The sequence below is a fragment of the Syngnathus typhle genome, linkage group LG2, assembly GCF_033458585.1.
Source record: "Syngnathus typhle isolate RoL2023-S1 ecotype Sweden linkage group LG2, RoL_Styp_1.0, whole genome shotgun sequence".
Classification (NCBI taxonomy): Eukaryota; Metazoa; Chordata; class Actinopteri; order Syngnathiformes; family Syngnathidae; genus Syngnathus; species Syngnathus typhle.
In genome coordinates, this window is record NC_083739.1 from 2,352,332 (window position 1) to 2,372,582 (window position 20,251).

At 43.0% G+C, this 20,251-nt stretch overlaps 1 protein-coding gene across 9 annotated transcripts in view; it reads left to right on the forward strand.

Annotated features, from left to right (window-relative positions):
• Positions 1-20,251, forward strand: part of LOC133170961 (membrane-associated guanylate kinase, WW and PDZ domain-containing protein 1-like) — a 60,318-nt gene that overhangs the window by 13,740 nt on the left and 26,327 nt on the right. For 2 of the 9 annotated variants that reach the window (XM_061304199.1, XM_061304264.1), the window contains exons 3-11: positions 13,890-14,009; positions 15,104-15,292; positions 16,485-16,773; positions 16,937-17,019; positions 17,382-17,420; positions 18,138-18,195; positions 18,318-18,424; positions 19,763-19,885; positions 19,972-20,157. In XM_061304199.1, coding sequence (XP_061160183.1) covers positions 13,890-14,009; positions 15,104-15,292; positions 16,485-16,773; positions 16,937-17,019; positions 17,382-17,420; positions 18,138-18,195; positions 18,318-18,424; positions 19,763-19,885; positions 19,972-20,157 — 1,194 coding nt within the window. Of the gene's footprint in view, positions 1-5,427; positions 5,652-13,889; positions 14,010-15,103; positions 15,293-16,484; positions 16,774-16,936; positions 17,020-17,381; positions 17,421-18,137; positions 18,196-18,317; positions 18,425-19,762; positions 19,886-19,971; positions 20,158-20,251 lie in introns of those variants that run through there. The other 7 variants (XM_061304255.1, XM_061304215.1, XM_061304207.1 and 4 more) reach the window with 7 other exon arrangements.

Sequence of the window (20,251 nt, forward strand, 5' to 3'; positions counted from 1 at the left end):
TCCGGATATGATACGGAGGCCGGCATTACAGATGCGCTTTCTTCTCTGCTGTTCACTTCAAACACGCTCCATACGAACACAATGCTCTCGTATCAGACAAGGCTTGCTCGATCACCTGCTCGTTTGCTGTCACAATGTACCCTACACAAATCCGAAACATTTCTTCGCTATCGAGTATGCTAGCGCATGCGCAGTGATACTGACCGGCAGAATAACATCCGGTTGTTCCCAAAGATGATCTTTTTTCTGAAATAATTTTACGTTCACGGACTTAAGTAGGAGTCAAAATTTGGGTGCGTATTATACATGGGTACAGGCTTTTTTCCAGCATCAACATGCCATTTTTAGGGTGCGTATTATACATGGGGGCGCATTATACATGGAAAAAAACGGTAATGTCATTGGCCAGTCATATTTACAGCAAACTCATCTTGGTCTGTTGCTGAACAATAAAATCATGCTAGTTAGTGTCGCAAGACCCATTTTTTTAATTTGTGGTGACAAAAACTGCTTTAGGGTTTAAATGTTTGCATGAAGAAGAAGCACAGCGGATCAATCAACAAAATGGTTGTTTAATCAGTTAAGTATGGTCACAACACAACTTCCTTTTCTTTCCAATCTTCTGTCTGTGTGTGTGTGTGTGTAGCATTTTTATTTCCGAGTAAATTCTGCTTGAAGTTTTGTGATTCTCTCTCTCTATTTTCCTCTCACTCTTGCTCTTTCTCTCGCTCTGCCATGTGATGGGTAAATCCGCCTCTCTTGCCGTGCTGGGGGGATTATGATGTTCTGATTTATTGAAAATAGATTCCTGTGTGATTACGTGGCGAACACGCTGGGCTCTTATAAAGATGAAAAGGCCTCTGTGACTGGCACACAAATAAAAATAGATGGTGACATTTTGGTTGAACTCGAAAACGCTGCTATTACCGGAGTTTAATCAAGATGTTATTTTCTTGTAGTTCACAACAAACAAGTACAATCTATCATTATATGGGCTGCGACAGAAAAGTTCCAGGACTGGTGCTCCCCCTTTATTTTTGACCCCCACCTCCCTCCCATTCTTTTTGGTGTCCCTCCTTCTTTCTTCTCCAACTTTCTCGCACGTGTTACGACAAAGGCAGTGAAAGCGAGGGTGTCTGCTCCCCCCTCTTCTGAGCACATGTGCATGACCCCCCCCCCCCCCCCTCGGGTTGACTCGAACAGGTGCCGTTCCCTCCACCACATCCGTCCGCCGTCGCCTCCTATCGGACTCCGATGACCGTTGTTATCATGTGCCGCAAATGTCACTAGCGATCGAGAACTCGGATTCATTTCTCGCGCACGTCTACAGCTGCCGCTCGGGGGATGAGGGTTATCTCGGCGTTATCCCGCCGTTTGAGCCTATACGCAGCCGACCAATCCTCCCTCCCCCATCTGATCTCTCCCTCCCTCCCCCTCTCTCTCTCTCTCTCCCGCTTCAACTCTCGCTCATGTTCTCTCTCTGTCAGTCCTCCTTTCGACTTGAAGTCCTCCTCCTGAGTGGCGGCGTCCTTGTGGCTTGGTGGCTGTGACACTCTGGCTGCTAGCTGCTCCGTCTTCCTCCATCCTCTCTTCCTCGCCCTCCACCCTCTGACTGGCTGTCCTTCCATCCCTCGCTTCCTTGTTTTCCACTCCGCCGCCGCCGGTCTCAGGGAAACGAATGCCGGAGCGTATTTTTTTCTCTTTGCCGTCCCCACAAAGAAACGGATTACATCTTGAGTTGCATCCTCCCTGCGCACAGGCAAGTGGCAGCTCCTCCTTTCTGTCTCCTCCACGCTCGCCGTCCGCCATCAGTATGGGATGTGATGTATGCGTGGCAGAAGCCGTGTGTGTGTGTGTTTGTAGCCGATGCTGTGTATATAGGCTAAGGGAAAGGGGGGGGGGGGGGGATCATGTGAAGGGGGGGGCACACTCTGAGCAAGCATGTCCAACCCAAGAGGACAGATGGCCGGTAGCCCTGGTGCATTTTCCTCTTGGGTTTTCAGATTCACCCTGCAGGCTTTGTATGAGGCCCGCAAGTACACAGAGCGTCTTTTCAGGAAGCAAGACATGGTTGGAGGGGGGGGGGGGGTTGCGTCGAGGCAGGTTTCGGGGAGGACTGGAAAGGGAACAGGAGCTAGCTCAGAGGGAATGGAGCGTGTATGTGTTGGGGCGGTGGGGGGGGGGGGGTGTCAGCAGATTGAAATGCATGGAGGTCAGGTCCAGATGCTGGCCAAACAAAAGGGCTTCTCTGGGGGGGAACGGTAGGGGGAAACGTGGCACTCGCCATTGTGTGTGCGTCGCTGCATTGCAGGGTGCTGCCGGGGAGCCTCATGCTAATGACGGCCATTCATTCTTACAACGGATGAGTGGCCCCGGAACCGGCCCCGGCTTCTCCTTGCATGCCGTTCGTCGTCATATTCACCCCAGCAGGCCCACACAGTACGTCACCTCGAATGAAAAGAGGCTTCCGAGAGGAATCCGATTTTTTTCGCCGAGCGATGACAGGTGTCGACCGTGTGTTTACATAGAACGCGTACGAGTGTTTTGAATGGCAAATGGAGTAGCGCGTTTTTACTGAATGGCAAACAAATGAGAGCTGCGTCGAGATCTTTCGGTTGAAATGTGGAAATGGAATCGAGCGTCGGTTCAAAACGATCTGGGATCACCCAAGGTGGATTTGTGATCCTATGACGCATTCCTACAAACTTTACGTCGGCGTGTTCTGTAACACGGGCTTTACGTTCAGCGGACACCTCATTAGGTACACCTGCACAATCCAATGAAAGAACAGAATTTATAAGAGCGGTTGACATGTTTTTTTTTTTACTCTTTGTGTATCCCTGCACTGCATCAATTTAAAATGGCTAGCGTATCTTAAAGGAGGTAACTTTAACAAGCAGCTCAGCTCTCATGGCAGTGCACTTGTGACCTAATGCAAGGTAAACTGGAATCAAAGCGGTTACGCAATCAATCTTTTTGCACCCTCTGCGCTTATGAATATACAATTTGGGTCGCAGTAATTGTTTTGTTGTTCTTCACATTGTACGTGTGTCAAGTGTGTTACGTAAAAAAAAAAGTCATCTTGTGTTTGTTTTTCTTTTTTCTCACCGGTTTGATTTGATCCAATCGCAGTGTCTGTGCGAGGGAAGAAAAAGAACACTTGACAGAATTAAAGGTGTATTTGGAAAAGAGTTGAGAAGGATCACCTTGTTGTTGTAACCTTTTCAGGATAGAACAGCAGGAGTTTACTTTGATTACCGTATTTTCCGGACTATAAGGCGCAACTAAAAACCTAAAATCTTCTCAAAAGCTGACAGTGCGCCTTATAGTCCAGTGCGCCTTATATACGGACTAAATTCAAACTGGCCCGAAGCATTGTGTCATGAAATCAAGCACAAGTGGCCTGCTGAAGACTATGAATCATGAATCAAAAAGACTATGGATCATTATTTTGTGATTATAAAGTCATTTGTTGCATCTGAAGTTGAAATAAAAAAGATAAAATGGAGAATGATTCAAAATCTGACATGATGCATTAATGGTGCGCCTTATAGTCCGGTGCGCTTTATATAAGGATTAAGTTTTAAAATGGGCCTTATAGTGCGGAAAATACGGTACTTGGACAGTATGATGACACGTTTGGTGACCAGGAATTACATAATCAAAGATTTTTCTTTCACGTACTTTTACCTTCTGTGTGTGTCTTTTAATTTTCTTCAATATGGAGATTATAGTTCGTGTAGTAGGAGGGGCTTGCAGCTGTGAAAGAATGATCATAGATTTTCATGGTTATGCTGTATTTGCTTTGTTATTATTACACTAATGAATTGATGATCACCTTTGTATATTGAAACAAGGTTGTCATCACTGCAGAGTAAAGTGGGGGACATTTTTTATTATCGTCCGTTGGATGCAGCCTTGTCACATTTTGGAACGCAAAAGAGAATCCCGTTCATTTTGCTGATCTTGAAACGGCCAACCAGCAACGTTCATCAGACTTGAGTTATGTTTATGTACCGTATTTTCCGGCCTATAAGGCGCACCGGACTATAAGGCGCACCTTCAATGAATGGCCCATTTTAAAACTTTATCCTTATATAAGGCGCACCGGACTATAAGGCGCACCATTAATGCATCATGTCAGATTTTTAATCCATATCAAATCATTCTCCATTTTATCTTCTTCAGACGGAACAAATTACTTTATAATCATAAAATAATGATCCATAGTCTTTTTGATTCATGATTCATAGTCTTCAGCGGGCCACTTATGATTGATTTCATGACACAATGCTTTGGGCCAGTTTAAATTTAGGAATTTGGTCCATATATAAGGCGCACCGGACTATAAGGCGCACTGTTGGTTTTTGAGAAGATTTTAAGTTTTTAGGTGCGCCTTATAGGGCGGAAAATACGGTATTTTTAATATTTTAGGCAGCTTTTATGTTGAGATAAGATAGCACTTGACCAAGGAAGGAAGGAAGGAAGGAAGGAAGGAAGGAAGGATCTGTGCTTGTTATATTTGGAATAAGGTCTGAGTCTGATCTTAGTTTTCATTCAGTTCCTCAAATACAAAAAAATATGATCATGAAAGCAGTGAATTAAAAATTGACCATCAATCCTAGTGTTTAGTTGTTTTTCAATAACAAAATAATACCAATAAAACCAAAATAAACAGTAGTCATGAAAGTTTTTTTTAATAGACTTTAATGTTTGTAAAGTTATATCACCGATTGTTCGATTACCCGATTATAATAATCGATTCTAACATTGGATAGTAACAGCTCGAGAAGACCTGTCTCCATCGAGTTGTTTGGATGGATAAACAAACCACAGATAGTCAGTTACTTGTGTTTACTTGGTTAAGGATTATCAAGTTTTGCTATTCGGTATGAAAGAACTCACACAAGAACAAGATCCAGTATCTTTTATACTTACTGGATTTATTTTACTCGAGGTCAACAGAGTTGGGACCATGCAAATCAGAAAAGTCTTTTGGAGATTTCTTCTGGTAATCTCCACATCAAGCTTGGTCAAAATCCAAAAGCAGAATCCGAGAGTGACAAGTCCGGCCGGCCAGCGTTGCGATCTTGTCTTTTCTCCCTGCCGGCCGATAATCGGCTAATTTCAATCTGCAGTATGTGACAGTGCCCTCCCCTCCCATGCAGAATAGCGAATCCTAACGCTAATCCTTGATCCTGTTGGCCCTCCTCTTCTTCAGCCCGCCTCTCACCCCTGGAGAGGTTTTCTCACACCAAAGTAGGCTGTTTATCAGGACAGCCCATGTGTTAGGTAATGTCAAGAGTCTATATTTATGACGAAGACGAGTGAGACCGAGAAGCCGAGCATCTGTGGGCGGGAGTAGCGGCAGAGGGGGGGGGGCGCGGGGGTCGCAGCCATTGGCCACCGACGGGAACTGGAGTGCGAAGAGCTCACATTGGCTAAGCCTCTAAGCTGGGCCGGACCTGGAATTTGCTCCGCTTGCGGGAGCGCTGAAGAAAAACGGCAGCTGCCTGCTTTGAATGAGACGGAATCTGGAGCACTTGCAAGCGCGTGACTGATGGAGGGAACGCGGAGAGCGCTATTCAACGTGGATTTATCCTCTTGAGGAGATCGGTGGAATATCATGCAGAGGCGGCGGCGGCGTTGAGGTAAATTCGCTGGCGTTTCCGGGATGATGATCGGAAGAGAGGTGCAGTTCCTCTCTGCGGGCTTTTTTTTTTTTTTTTTGTGCAGGTAAAACATTTCTCTAGTGTCAATTGAGTGAGATGGCGGACGCACGTGTGTGTGTGTGTGACTGACATGTTTGTTTAGGGTCTAAACTCAAACACTGATGACACTGGAGGAAATAGTCTTCACCCCCTCCTCCCTTTTCTCACTCCCGACATTTAAAATCTCATTCTTGGTTTCCACCCCAAGAACTTTCATCCATTGAGGTGGAAGGATTTTTTTTTGGAGAATTTCACGAGATTTCCATTTAACGACCCCGCTATTTAGGTTCACCCCCCCCACCTCTCACTGATTCCTCACCCCCGTATTGAAAGGGGAGAGAGTCGTGAGGGGGGGGGACAGCAGGAGAATAGCAGCCGGGACTCAGCTGTGAGGAGTGTTGTGGCGCGAGCTGAGAGAATGGCCTGTTGTGTTTGGGCGGCAGCGGTTATTGTGTGTCTGGCCTTTCTCTCTCTCCCGTCCTCCTGTTCAACCATAATAGGCAACTCCATCATCCCTTTTATTCAAACCATCCTTAAAAGCAAAGCAACTGTTTCATTTGAGCTTTGTGTTTCAGTTCATTTTTGCCCGAACAAAAGTAAGAATTTAGAGGGGAGGGTACAATTGGAGATCATAATCAAATACGGGAACTCATTTGACGTCAGAAAAGTTCCAAGACTGTTCCCTCAAAAGATATCTTTCGATCCCAAACCACCAGTTTTCACCGTGGGCCGGGTGATCAACCAGCACTTCAACGATGAGATCCTGCCCTGAGCATCTGACAGGTCCTGACCCAGAAACTCATCATCTTGCTGGAGTAATCTGCCTACTCAACTTGGACTGGTTCCTTGTGATGTTCTAGCTCTAGAGGGTCATCAGGGGGGCCTGTTTTGAAGATGTGAGGGATGAGAGGACCTTCTAAGAGTCCAGGAAGGCGTGGTAGAGAACTTTGGGAAACTGTTAGGCTTCGAGAGGATTATGACTCCAATTGGGAAAAAATGGCACTTTGGATTTGAAATTCATCTTTTTAGGACACCTGTCCTGGAACTTTTCTGACACACCTCGTTAAATCCAAACCAGCCTCAAGTGTCTTTTCATATTGAAGATGGAGACATTTTTTTGAACATCCGAGTTATGAAGGTCTATTAAGTGCATGGAAGAAACGTACCTGAAGCTTATGAAGAGTCACACTTGGGGATACTGTAAAATAATACTCACCTTCAGATTCTTGTGTTGAAGATGCTCCAGTAACAAACTTGGAGGCCCAGGAGAGTTCCCTGCAGATTCCCTTTGTGGCTGTTTGCATTTTCGGCCCCTCCTCCGCTGTACGTCATCTCACCTCACGTCACCTCTGTGCCGCTGTTTTGAAAATACACACTTCACCAACACACTGCATGTGTTTTTTCTAGAAACAAACGCGACACTTAGTTCAACACGCAAAGGGAGATGTACACATTTTCATATTCTACTTGTCAAACTCATCGTGGTAGTTTATATTCCCTCCATCAGGTTTATCTCACTCTCGGGGTCAGATGGGAAGTTCTTGTGTTATTGTCCCTCCCGCCCGGGGTTCAAGACAGCAGATGTTTGCCTGCACGTGTGCATGCCTTTTGTTAGACAATGAGTGGAAGCTCCTCGCACCATAAACAGCGGGAAGGCCATTGAAGGTATCAGATGACGGCAGAGTACACCATTGTTCCTACTCCAGGGGTCATTTTTCCACCTGAATTTATGCGGCGGCAAGTTGTGGGGTGAAATACAGTATACGGGAATACAGGATGAAAAAAAAAAACCAGATACAGGTCACATAAGGGCAAAACAGTCGGAATTGAGGTGCTGTGTGACAATAGTAACAATAATTCTAAAAAAAAAAAAAAATCTCTTTGGAATTATAATATAGCCCATTAGTAGGTCACATTTGGACCCTTTAGCCAGCTTCCTTCTGCTCTCACAGGCACATGATGATGTCACTGGTGGGTAAAAATGAAATATTTAGTCAGCTTCGAAGCAGCATTCTCAGCTCCATGTTTAACTTTGGGGAAAAAATACTCATTATTGAAAATGTTCATTTATTTCAGCAGCGTTTGTGATGTCACAGGTGTTAAACTCAAGGCCCGGGGGCCAGATACGGCCCGCCATATCATTTTAAGACAAATTGTGCATCGCATTCGTGTGTCATTACTAGAATTGCAAATTGTCTTCACTTTTAATATTTATTTTTTAAATATTTGACCAGTTTTTACTCGTCTGATTTGAAAACGAGTTACCGATTTTTTCTATGTATAATGCGCAAAATTTAACTAATTTATTGTCCTAAAATCTGGGGTGCGCATTATACATGGGTCCAAAAAATATATATATATATTTTTAAAAATTTTAAAATCCGGATATGATACGCTTACTCGATCATCTGCTCGTTTGCTGTCACAATGTACCCTACACAAATCCGAAACATTTCTTGGCTATCGAGTTTGCTAGCGCGTGCGCAGTGATACTGACCGGCAGAATAACATCCGGTTGTTCCCAAAGATCTTTTTTCTGAAATAATTTTACGTTAACCGACTTAAGTAGGAGTCAAAATTTGGGTGCGTATTATACATGGGTACAGGCTTTTTTCAAAGTCAAAGTCAAAGTCAAAGTCAGCTTTATTGTCAATCTCTCCACATGTCACAACACACAAAGAGACCGAAATTACGTTTTTCTCTATCCCACGGTGACGAGACACATAACACGATAGACATACATGTACGCGACACAATATAAAAACAAGAAGGCAAAAATCCTAACATCAGCATCAACATGCCATTTTTAGGGTGCGTATTATACATGGGGGCGCATTATACATGGAAAAAAACGGTATTTGTCAGTTTGTTTTGTAGCTTTTACTTAATGAGGTGCTCATGAATTTATTTATAATGGCCCTCCGACAGAATGACTACAATGCGGCCCGCGAAAAAAAAATTAGTTTGCCACCCCTGCTATAGAGAGTCATCAAGACGAATATTGGTCGCTGCCCAAACTCTCAAATTGAGCTGTGGGTTGTAAATGATTCAAATGCCAAATGGTCTTCAGTCTGATGCCAGATACAGCTACCTCGAAATGTGCCACAGAATTGACAAGCTTTGTTTTGGGTGTAACGTGGGGGAACAAATCGTACCGTCAGTCTTGTTATAATTATAGAAACCATCAAAATTGTATAAGAATGGAATATAGCAATGCGCAATGAACATCACCTGAAGCAGAATCAATGTTTCAAAACATGACGGAAATAAGTCACATCATTACATCATGCTCACCAGAGACGCTGCTTAAAAATAGATTGCGTGCAGATCGTTAGAGATACGTTTTGCTTGCTCTGGCCGACCAATCAGAAGATAGAAAAACGCAATCGATGGCTTTGCTGTATACATTTTTTTTTAATTGTAAATATACACGTAGCTTCTGGCAGGCAGATGTCCTGACCGTATAAATGTTCACTCTTCAACCCCTCTTGGGCTAGCTTGAGATATGAGTGACGATTTTGGAGATGCGAGAATTTTGAGTGTATGAGGAGCAGCACGGTATCCATTGCACTGAAGCAAAAAATACTTTCTGAAATTAATTGCAATATTATAGAGTTTTATTTTTGGGCAAAAGCTGGAACGGATTAATGACATTTGAATTCCTTTCAATGAGGAAAGATGATTTGGGATGTTTTCATGGATGGCATTCTATTTCAAGGCGTGTTGGCCCTGCAGTTTATGATGCCTACACCTTAACAGGCCTCTTCAGGGGACACATGTCCCAAGGGCCACAACTTTTTATGAACTCCCAGTGAGGACAGCAACTGACATGTATTTATAGTTTGAGCACTGAATAAACTATAAATGTATTTGCACGCTCCTCTCCTTGAACTGGACGTCGCTTGGGATGCTCAAGATTTCTTCCTTGTGTTTATTTATTTATTTATTTATTTATTTATTTATTTATTTATTTTATGCAGAACTCCTAAACATCTCAAAGCCGGTGCTTTTATATTGGTCGTTTGAGTAATTGCCGTATAAAGAAACCTCCTGTCGGGCCGTGTGTCATAAATTCTTTTAAATCTGCAGTTGTTTGTTAACTAGATGATACCAAAAGTACTTAAATGATTTGCACAATATTTTATCATGAGGCAGGCCAAGGAAGAGCTTGTTTGATGCACACAAGAGTCGGTTGCACTCAAATTGATTGAACCACAAGAAAATAAGAGAAAAAAATTACTTTGCATATTAATGTAATATACAATGAGGTTTAATGACTGATATGTTTTTTGGAGAATTCATTTTCTTATGAATAATGTATACATTTTAGCAGTGTTGGCTTAATTCTGACACCATCTCAACGCATTCCCAAGGCTTTATTAACTTTGTGAATCGAAAAATGCTAAATTTGCTAATTACTATCCATTTATTTTCTTACTGCAGTTTCCGTTTCTGTATTTACGTGGTGTCATATTCCGTAGCGGTTGAAAAACTAACAAGCCTAATTTGACAGTGTATGTATGTCAAAGTGCAAAACCATGTTTTTTTTTTTTTTTTACATGTTACAGTAATCCCTCGCGGATAATTGGTTCCTCCCGCAATAAGTGAAATCCGTGAAGTACAGTCACCAACAAGAAGTACTGGGCAGGCTAACGAGTTAGCGGAAAGATGCCAATTCGCGATCGTGCTAACACGCGAAAACGGACTTAAACGAACATTTGGAGCGATACTACATCGTCCTAAAGGTTAGACACATGTTTCCTCAATTTAGAAGTTTTATTTCGACTTAAATGTGTTTTTAATTTAGAAAAAAATCCGCGATGTAGTGAAGCCGCGAGAAACGAAACACGAAGTAGCGAGGGATCACTGTCATGTATCGCAAAGCGATCCCTTGCGCAGCACCTGAAGGTGACGATGTTGATGACGTAAGCGGAAGGAGGGCAATGGACTCGCTTGGCCGGGCTCCCTGATCCTTTTAGCAGCTTTCACATCAATACATTTTCCTTCCTGCGTACCTGCGTCCAGCACATGCTGCTCGTGGAAGTAACACGATGTACAGACGAGATGAAATGCTCGAAAAGTAACGAGCAGGACGTGCTGTTTGTCAGACAGCGAGTGGTGAGAGAGTGCGGATTGTTTGTTTCGGGTTTTCACATGCCCATTAAGTACTCGTGTTTTTGTTTTGTGGGTGTCACGTGATTCCGCCATAGTTGTCCTTCTCGGTTGTTCCACCTTTTGGCAGATACTGATCAGGATTTATACCACAGGTGTCAAAGTCAAGGCCCGGGGGCCAGATAAGGCCCGCCACATCATTTGATGTGGCCCGCGAAGACAAATTGTGCATCGAATTTGTGTGTCATTACTAGAATTGCAAATTGTCTTCATTTTTTATTTTATTTTTTCAAATATTTGACATGTTTTTACTCGTCTGATTTGAAAACGAGTTATTTGTCAGTTTGTTTTGTAGCTTTTACTGTATATGAGGTGCTCATACATTTATTTGGGTTGACAGTCATAATGGCCCTCCGAAAGAAGCTATGTACAATGCAGCCCGTGAAAAAAAATGATGACACCCCTGGTGGAAATGGTTGTGTCCTGCAATTCTCTGGAGACCAGTTCAGGGTGTATTTTGCCTGTCCCCAGCTAGCATTTGCAAGCCGTCAAGTGGTGTGGAAAATCGAAAAGGATCTGACAAGTGTAAGCCGCGCGTCTTGTCATCACAGCCGTCAAATCACTTTGCCGCTGCGATGTCAATATATATGTCTCTTGTGAAATTTCTACACTGGTCTTGTGGTGCCGTCCGATTGGGACTGATCAGTTGTTGTTGCGTCGTAAAAAAAAAAATTACCGTAATTTTCGGACTATAAGTCGCACCGGAGTATAAGTCGCACCAGCCATAAAATGCCCAAAAAAGTGAAAAAAAACATATATGTATATAAGTCGCTCCTGAGTATAAGTCGCCCCCCCACCCAAACTATGAAAAAAACGCGACTTATAGTCCGAAAATTACGGTATTTCAGCTTTAGTCAACCAAGTATTATTTGCAAAAAAAAATACGTTCAAAACACGGGATTTACTCACTTACGCCAATTTTACTCTCTAGTCACAAGAAGTAAACCTGCCCTACTTATCGGAGTTGAGCGTTTTGTTGTTATTCCAAGCTGGAAGATGTGTTGCATTTTTTATAGCAAGGTCCATCGGTGGACAGTGGTGCAATCCTTGAGATGCTCTTCTCGTCTGAAGCGGTGGAAAGACTCTGCATGTTGCTAGCTAGCTTCATAAAGCTTGCATGTGTTCTCTGGCATGTTGGGCTACATTTTTTATTTGATATTACTGTTAAGGAGGCATTGCTCCAGTTCTCTGCCATCATGTCTTGTCAGGCTCAGTAACACTCCACATTTATAAGAGGGTGTGCACACTTATGCAACACCGTTATATCAAGTTTTTATTCTGACTTTGTTGCATTATTGGTGAAAAATGCCAATGGGGTGTGTAAACTTTTTATATGCACTGTATAGAATGGAGTATTTGCAGATTTATTAGGAAAAACCATTCTTATATGTTTTAAAAGTATACATTTTTAATTAACTCCTTTAGTTATTGCCAATCCCCATTTTTGTGGAAAAGACGAACTGTTTGTCAAATTTCTTTCCCCCTTAATGCATTCATCAATACCACGAACGGTGGTCCTGAATATGGCTCCTTAATACAAAACTAAGACGACATCACAAGTACAAGTTAGACAATACCAAGTTGCTTGCTAATTATGTTCTGATGTAAGACCGTGCGAAAGCCTGGAGCTTTGTACTTGTCAATATTCTACAACATAAGCACGCCCGAATTATTCATCCCATTCGGGCCCTCCACTGTGGGGAATAGCCTGAAATAACAGCAGACGGCTTCATTAGAGCTTAGAAGCATCTCCCACTATGGGACCACCCAGTCCTACCAGTCAAACTCCCAGACAACTTCACTTTCATCTCGCGCCACTGAGGTGAATGCAAAGCGGGTAGATGCGTTGTTGTGTTTTTGGAGTTTTACGTGAGGGATTTATTTGTTTTGGGTATCACTGGCTTGTCTACTAAATGGGTAGTAAGGGGATAAGCCGTTTTATCAGGTGTTTGTACACATTGGTGAGGTTAAAACTTGGCTCTTATGTCAAACATAAGCGTTTTCGAATAACGTAGTTGATCCGGTTACCTGTTTTGTCGTCTAATTGCTTTGACTTGCGAGCAAAAAATGACAAGCGTTGTATTGTGGCCTTGAACTCAACTCATTTGACAACAAGCAGATAGGAAATTATTCTTCCTAAAAGAGCCTTCAAGCAGTTTATATCCACTTGTAGTTCGTTTAAATGATATGTTACGCATTAAAAATCTCATAGGTTTGTCCATTTAGTGTAGCTTAATGCTAACAAACACTGCTAACATTTGTGTCACAGTATCAAGAATGGTTTTAGCAACAGATATTTGAATGAACACAAAGGCTGGAGCAGAACATGTAGACAAATAATATTGCTAGCTTATATTCGTCATCCTCTATGAAGAATATTGCGGCTTACTAAATTTTGAATTTTCTCCAATGAAGCACAAAATACACTGAAGTCAAAAAAATGTCAAAAACTTTTAAATTCTTAAAATCCATTACTGTATGTATTTACAAACTATGAAACATATTTTCTTTCTTGTTTTTGGTTAGGCTGGAACGAATCAATGGCATTTCTATTCATTTCATTGGGGACAGATGATTTGAAATGACTGTTTTGAGTTATAAGCACGTTCAAGGATTCATTTCAAGCCACCACTATCATACTTTATATCAAAATCATATTGCGAACAGTACGCTCGCACCCAGAATTTGAAATCGTAGATTCCCAGCTCAGCATTTCCAAACGGTTCTACTGTAAAACAAGATTAGCACGCGCTGGCCGCCAGAGGTGATGTTAATTTTATCGTCTGATTGAGCAGGCTGCCATTTCCTGTGATGCTGTGAGCCAATCATTTCCCCCCCAGCACTCATTCATTTCCTGTCTCGGTGTCTCTGATGCGCAAGCATTTAGTAGCAATCGAATTTTATTGCTGGCAGCAAATTCCCTTTTGCCTCCGCCCCCTCCTTACCTTTATCCTGGACGTAAATTGCAATAATTTATTGGCACCCATTGTCTTTCCTCGTCTTCAGGTACCACGCGCGCCCCCCGAGACGGAGAGGTACCAGGGGTGGATTACAACTTCCTGTCAGTGGATGACTTCCTAGAACTCGAAGAGAGCGGCACACTGCTCGAAATCGGAACCTACGAGGGTGAGGACGACATTCCGCGCGAATCGGGCAGGTGTTCCGATTGGTCGCAGTAAGAACGAGCGTAACGCTAATCCAAATTTGGTCGACGTGCAGGTGGGCTGTCAGATTGGACAATTGATTCAGATTAGACACGATTGCACGAGCGCACCGATTAGGACCATGTTTTCCTCCATGCTCTAAATCTTGCATGTAGGAATGTTGACATGTGTGTCCGCAAGTAGGTAAGCGTGTGTCATTGGGGAAGGCTTTTTGTGATTGTGGTCCGGGAGAGAATGTCACAACACTAATCTGCTTGGCAGCAGTCCACGACTGTGTTGTCGACAATGTCACAAACCTGTCCACGGGAGTCTCGGACCGGCAAACTGAGGGAGATCGTCTGTATTCATAACTCAGGAATAAAAAATAATTTGGAGTACCCTGACTCGACATAGCTTCATTCACAATGTGAGATCTCAATCACAGGTTGTCTGTCTTCTAAGTGGATAATGAAATAAAACACCTAAGAATGGCTAAGAGCAAAAGTTTGGATTCTTCTGAAGGAAAGCGGAACTAAATTCTATCGAGTGTCTGCCCTTCTAACCCGCCGACAAATGGAGCAACTCTTAATACCTGATGATGGTTTTGATTTCAGTTGACCTGTTCAAAATGTAACGTAAGAATAGTCTGAGAAGGTCCACTATTATTTAAAAAAAAAAGGTCCACTATTACCTTTGTGTGGTTTCATTGGATTCAATCGTCCAAGATGACCATCAAAAACAGTATTTTCTTATAAATCTCTCATTTTCCATCGTTACAGTAATGACAATAAAAAAAAGCGTGTCATTTTTAATAAATCCCTCATCATTTTCCAGAGTTACAGTAATGGAAAAAGAAAAACCATGTTGCTTGAATTCTATACAAATGACATAAATCTCGGAAACTATCACATAAAGCAAGCTAGGCTAACGCTAAGACAAGCAACTGATTATTCTGCTGTCTGTCTTCTCACCACCATTCGATGACTGGTAAATGTTCTTTTCTCTGCACCTACTGTCTGTTCTTGAGCCTTTCTCCTGCTCCCTCTCAAGCATGCTAATGTCCTCCTTGTTGCCTAGGTAACTATTATGGGACCCCCAAGCCGCCGAGGCAGCCCGTCATTGGGACAGTGATTCTCCGAGATGCAGGCTCCCGGCAGTCCACCCCCAAGCGCACCAAGTCCTACAATGACATGCAAAGCGTCCGAGTAGTGCCTGCTGACGACGACGATGACAACCAGGCCTCGGAAATGAACAACGCTTTCACAGGTACCAAGCTTTGTCTCACCAGTGGCGCTCACGCTCACGCATACGAGACGTGTTTGTCCGACATCGGAGAGGAAGATAACGTGCGCTTTTTTGATTTTCTGTGGTTACATCATGTCTTTGTCAGGATGAATTCTTTGCACATAAGCTTCCAAACACTGCCATCTGCCTGCAAGGAGGGGGAGGGGAATTAGTTTATTTTTTAAATTTGATTTCATTATTATTCAAGCCCATGCAATCATGGTTACCGTGAACGAGTCGAACTGTTTAGTTAGTTAGCAACACTAATTGAAGTAGATAATCTGTATTTTATCATTCATGGTTCATTTGCTTTTATTTTAGCATAATGTGTATAGAATAACGTTGATATTGTTTATGGTAATATAATTTCATGTATTGATTAAAATGCTTAAGAGGTCCTAAAAAAAATGTAATAACAAAATGGAGGAAGAAAAAAATGCAATAAGAACAATTTCAAACTCAATTCACCTCGTGCGCTAGCTGGTGGCTAGCTGGTGGCTAGCGCTTCTCGCTGTGGTGTGGAAAAGTGGAATATATTGCAACCATTTTTTAGCAAATAAATATTTGTAGCTCAAACATAGATGTTTGTGTGAGTATAAGAAAGCCGCCAGACAAAGTAGCATTCGTTTTCGGCAGACAGGTCTCGATTTTTGTTTTTTGTTTTTTATTATTGAAATTTGGCTTGGTTGTTAACAAAACTCTTCTTCATATTCTCACTTTACAGTTACTTTAAAGAAAGATCAATTCTCTCCATCAGTTCCATTTCCTTTCAATCTCGTTTCGCTTTTCCCACCTCTCTTGAAAACTGTGCATGTATGCCCTCCTTGTCTCCACTTGCCAGGCTGCCAGAATGTCGAATTAGCATTTTGATCAGGCCTGAAAGGAGCACGGAAGTGCTTGGGACTCTGCTGGGCTGGGCTGGAGCTGCTAAATGAGATGGTGGGGCCTGAGAAAGCTAGCTTATGGAGGAGAATGAGAAAAAAAACCAGGGTGGGAGTCAAAAACAATTGTAAAATTTGCATATTCCTGGGGTCTTTTCTTACACTATCAATGGAGGGAAAGGGGGCTTGCTTTGGATGTTGCATAATAATGGCTCTCTTATTTCCACTGAGTTATAAACCATCTTTTGTTCTGTGTTTTTTTTTTCCTTGTCCTGCCTGTTTTTGTTACCCAGGATCCTTAGTGCGTAGTCTCTTCCCTTCTCCTTTGTTGTGCGCAGGTAACCCTAGCGACCAGGATGAGAGCCGCGGCGGCGGCGGCGGCGGCGGTGGCGGCATCCTCCGGCCGTACCCCGCACGTGACAACGCTCCTTCCTGCGGTCTGAACAATGCGGCCATCTCCACAGCGGACAGCGGGCAGCAGACCCTGGCCGAACCGCAGGTCTCCCCGGAAGACGCGGTGGGGCCGCTGCCCGAAAACTGGGAGATGGCGTATACTGAGAACGGGGAACTTTACTTCATAGAGTAAGATGGATTCATTTTTTTTTCCTTGTGTTTTTGTCTTTGCAGCAGAGGCCCGCATTCCTTGATAAATACGCAAACGTGTTTCAAATTTAAACCGATTGTTTTTGATAAAAATCTCTTTTGAACTATTGTTTGCGTTTTTTTTTTTTTTTTCCCCCCCTAGCCACAACACAAAGACCACATCGTGGTTGGATCCTCGATGTCGAGACAAAGCCTCCAGGCCTCTGGAAGAATGCGACGATGATGGTAAGCTGCCTTAGAACTTCGGCAGTGTCAAATCATGAAAAGCTAACGGAAAAAGTAATTGGCAAGCAGCTGGCAAATAATGTTTACAAAGAAACACACGTTGGGAAATTGCGCCATCAAGTGGCAGGGAATAATAATAATCCACCGCTGTAGATTTGATTTTTTTAGATGATGCATATAGTACTGTGACTTTCTAAGGGGTTTCTCGTTCCCTATTTTTCTCCCTATCACCACTCTCATCTTCATCTTTACTTTATCCGGATGACTTCCTTCTTTCCCCTACCCGTTTCTCTTCCACTCCCTTTCCCTTTTCTGTTTCTTCATTTTGTTTTTCTTTGTTCCATTCTGCTTTCACCTTGGAGAAGAGGGGATACATACAGAGGACCTGGAGAGTGATCTAGGTAGGATGTCTCTGTTCTGTATCAACATCAGAAGCGGGCTTCACTGACAACATCATCCCAAACGAGACTTGTGACTCAGTATGATGATGCATGGAGAGTCGAGTAGTAGCGGTAAAAAAATTCATCTGTAATATCAAAAATAAAATTCTATAAATGTGACATGTGAAGAATTGACCTCAAATAATAATCTCTAGAAATGGCTAGCCCAATTCCAGCACCAGGTTGGTATCACTGGTAGCACTCGAGAGTGATTTTGATCCTATTTGGCCGGCAGGACTTTTTGTATTAGCCTAGCTCGCTCTGCCGTATGGTGTTCCACAAGGATCTATTCTGGGGCCCTTGCATTTTTCATTGTATTTGCTGCCGCATCTGACAAAAACATGGCATTTTCTTCCACTGCTATGCGGACACAGCGAGGGAGATGCCAGTATTGTCCATCTCTTCACCTGGAAAAAAATATCGACAATTCCTAACACAAATGTCACAGTGTTTATGATCACGCCGATCAATAGCTTGATCATTGATATGACAACAAAATCAAATCCCTGATTTCATTTATGATGTCTTGTGACAGCTTTGAACAAATGGTCGTAGCTCAAGATTATTTCCGCCTGAATTGTTCACTCAAATAATCAATCTGTCCTGTAGCTGTCACCGTGTTGACTGCTCGCCTGATAGCGGTTCGATATTTTACGCTCCGGTTCTCCTTTCTTTCAGAGCTGCCGCCGGGATGGGAGAGGATAGATGACCCAGTGTACGGAATTTACTACGTCGAGTAAGTAAATCACCTTGTTGGCTCAGCCAGAGGAAATCAAGCCGTCTCTTATAAATATAGTTGACTACGCGTTTAAAATTGAGAGCTGTCAAATCTAATGAGGCCCCTCCCCTCGGTGTCAGTCATATAAACAGGAAGACCCAGTACGAGAACCCAGTGGTGGAGGCGCGGCATCGCAAAATCCTGCAGGAGCAGCCGCAGCCTCCAGAAGGTGAGCGGTACATTCGAGGTTGGTTTCCTGCCCATTTCTTTTTTCTTTCTTTCTTTTTTTTTTGTGTCTGTGAGAGCCTCCGCTGCTCACCGGGCTTGGGCTGCTAGAATTGGCTGTATCTTAAAAATTGGGGCAAATTTATTGGAAGTGTTTATTCAATTGGAGCCGTCCCAAGCCTCGGTGTTGCTGTTCATCCTTTTCGTTTTAGCGATCAAAGGTCGCATTTCATTTCAATTTGGTTCTTACTTTACATTCTTGAGTTGCTCATATTCAGATGTCTGTACTTTTCATTTCAAATCAGGTTTTTAAGATCATTTTTTTGTTGTGAAGTTTGAATGATAAAGCTTGCGCAATAATGTTTTTTAGCATGCGTTGTAATTTATAACTGAAGATTCCAAAACAAAATCCACCTAACACTTAATAAAATTACCGTTTTTTTCCATGTATAATGCGCAAAATTTAACTAATTTATTGTCCTAAAATCTGGGGTGCGCATTATACATGGGTACAAAAAAAAATTTTTTTTTTTTTTTTTTTTTTAATCCGGATATCATACGGAGGCTGCCATTACAGATGTGCTTTCTTCTCTGCTGTTCACTTCAGACACGCTCCATACGAACACAATGCTCTCGTATCAGACGCTTGCTCGATCACCTGCTCGTTTGCTGTCACAATGTACCCTACACAAATCCGAAACATTTCTTCGCTATCGAGTTTGCTAGCGCATGCGCAGTGATACTGACCGGCAGAATAACATCCGCTTGTTCCCAAAGATGATCTTTTTTCTGAAATACTTTTACGTTTACGGACTTAAGTAGGAGTCAAACTTTGGGTGCGTATTATACATGGGTACAGGCTTTTTTCCAGCATCGACATACCATTTTTAGGGTGCGTATTATACATGGGGGCGCATTATACATGAAAAAAACGGTAAAATGATTATTATTGTTATTTTTTTTATTATCAGAAAAAAGGGCAGACTTGGAATCAATGCAACAAAATTCATGTTGAAATATTTATTTGCGTGTTGGATTTAGAGTAAAAGAAGAATTGCTGCGTAAATATACATAAAAAAAAAAATTACATTTACATGATTGAATCCGCCACTCAAAAGTGATCATTCAGCTCAATGTTTCATCGTCTACCCAATGAACGCAGGTGCACGAACCTTTTTCTGTGTCTTTGTCATCCATCCATCCATTTTCTGTACCGCTTAGTCCCCACTGGGGTCGCGGGCGTGCTGGAGCCTATCCCAGCCGTCATCGGGCAGTAGGCGGGGGACACCCTGAACCGGTTGCCAGCCAATCGCAGGGCACACGTGAGGCCTGACTTAAACGTTTTTTTTTTTTTCTACAGAGTGGATAGAGGAGCACTCTTCAGCTGCAGCGCCGCTTGTAAACTACGTTCCAAACCACCTGGAGACCTACAGGGACCCTCAAGTCCCACCAACTCTACCTCCGGTCCCTACAGGAGCCAAACGTAAATGTTTCACGTTCATCTCATCTTCATTTGCAGTCCAACTTTCAACCTCAGCTTTGATCGATGACTCTTAACCACCCGTGCAGGGGGGAAGCCGTTCTTCACCAGGAATCCCGCAGAGCTGAAAGGAACATTCATCAACACAAAGCTGAAGAAGAGCCGACGCGGATTCGGCTTCACTGTGGTCGGAGGCGATGAGCCGGACGAGTTCCTCCAAATCAAAAGTCTGGTGCTGGACGGACCTGCAGCGGTGGATGGAAAGATGGAAACAGGTGCAGTACACGTTTGGCATCAGTAGGAGGCACTGTTTTCTTTCCCAAGCTCAACTTGAACTCAAGACTTTGAAGCCTCTCAGAAAGCATCTGG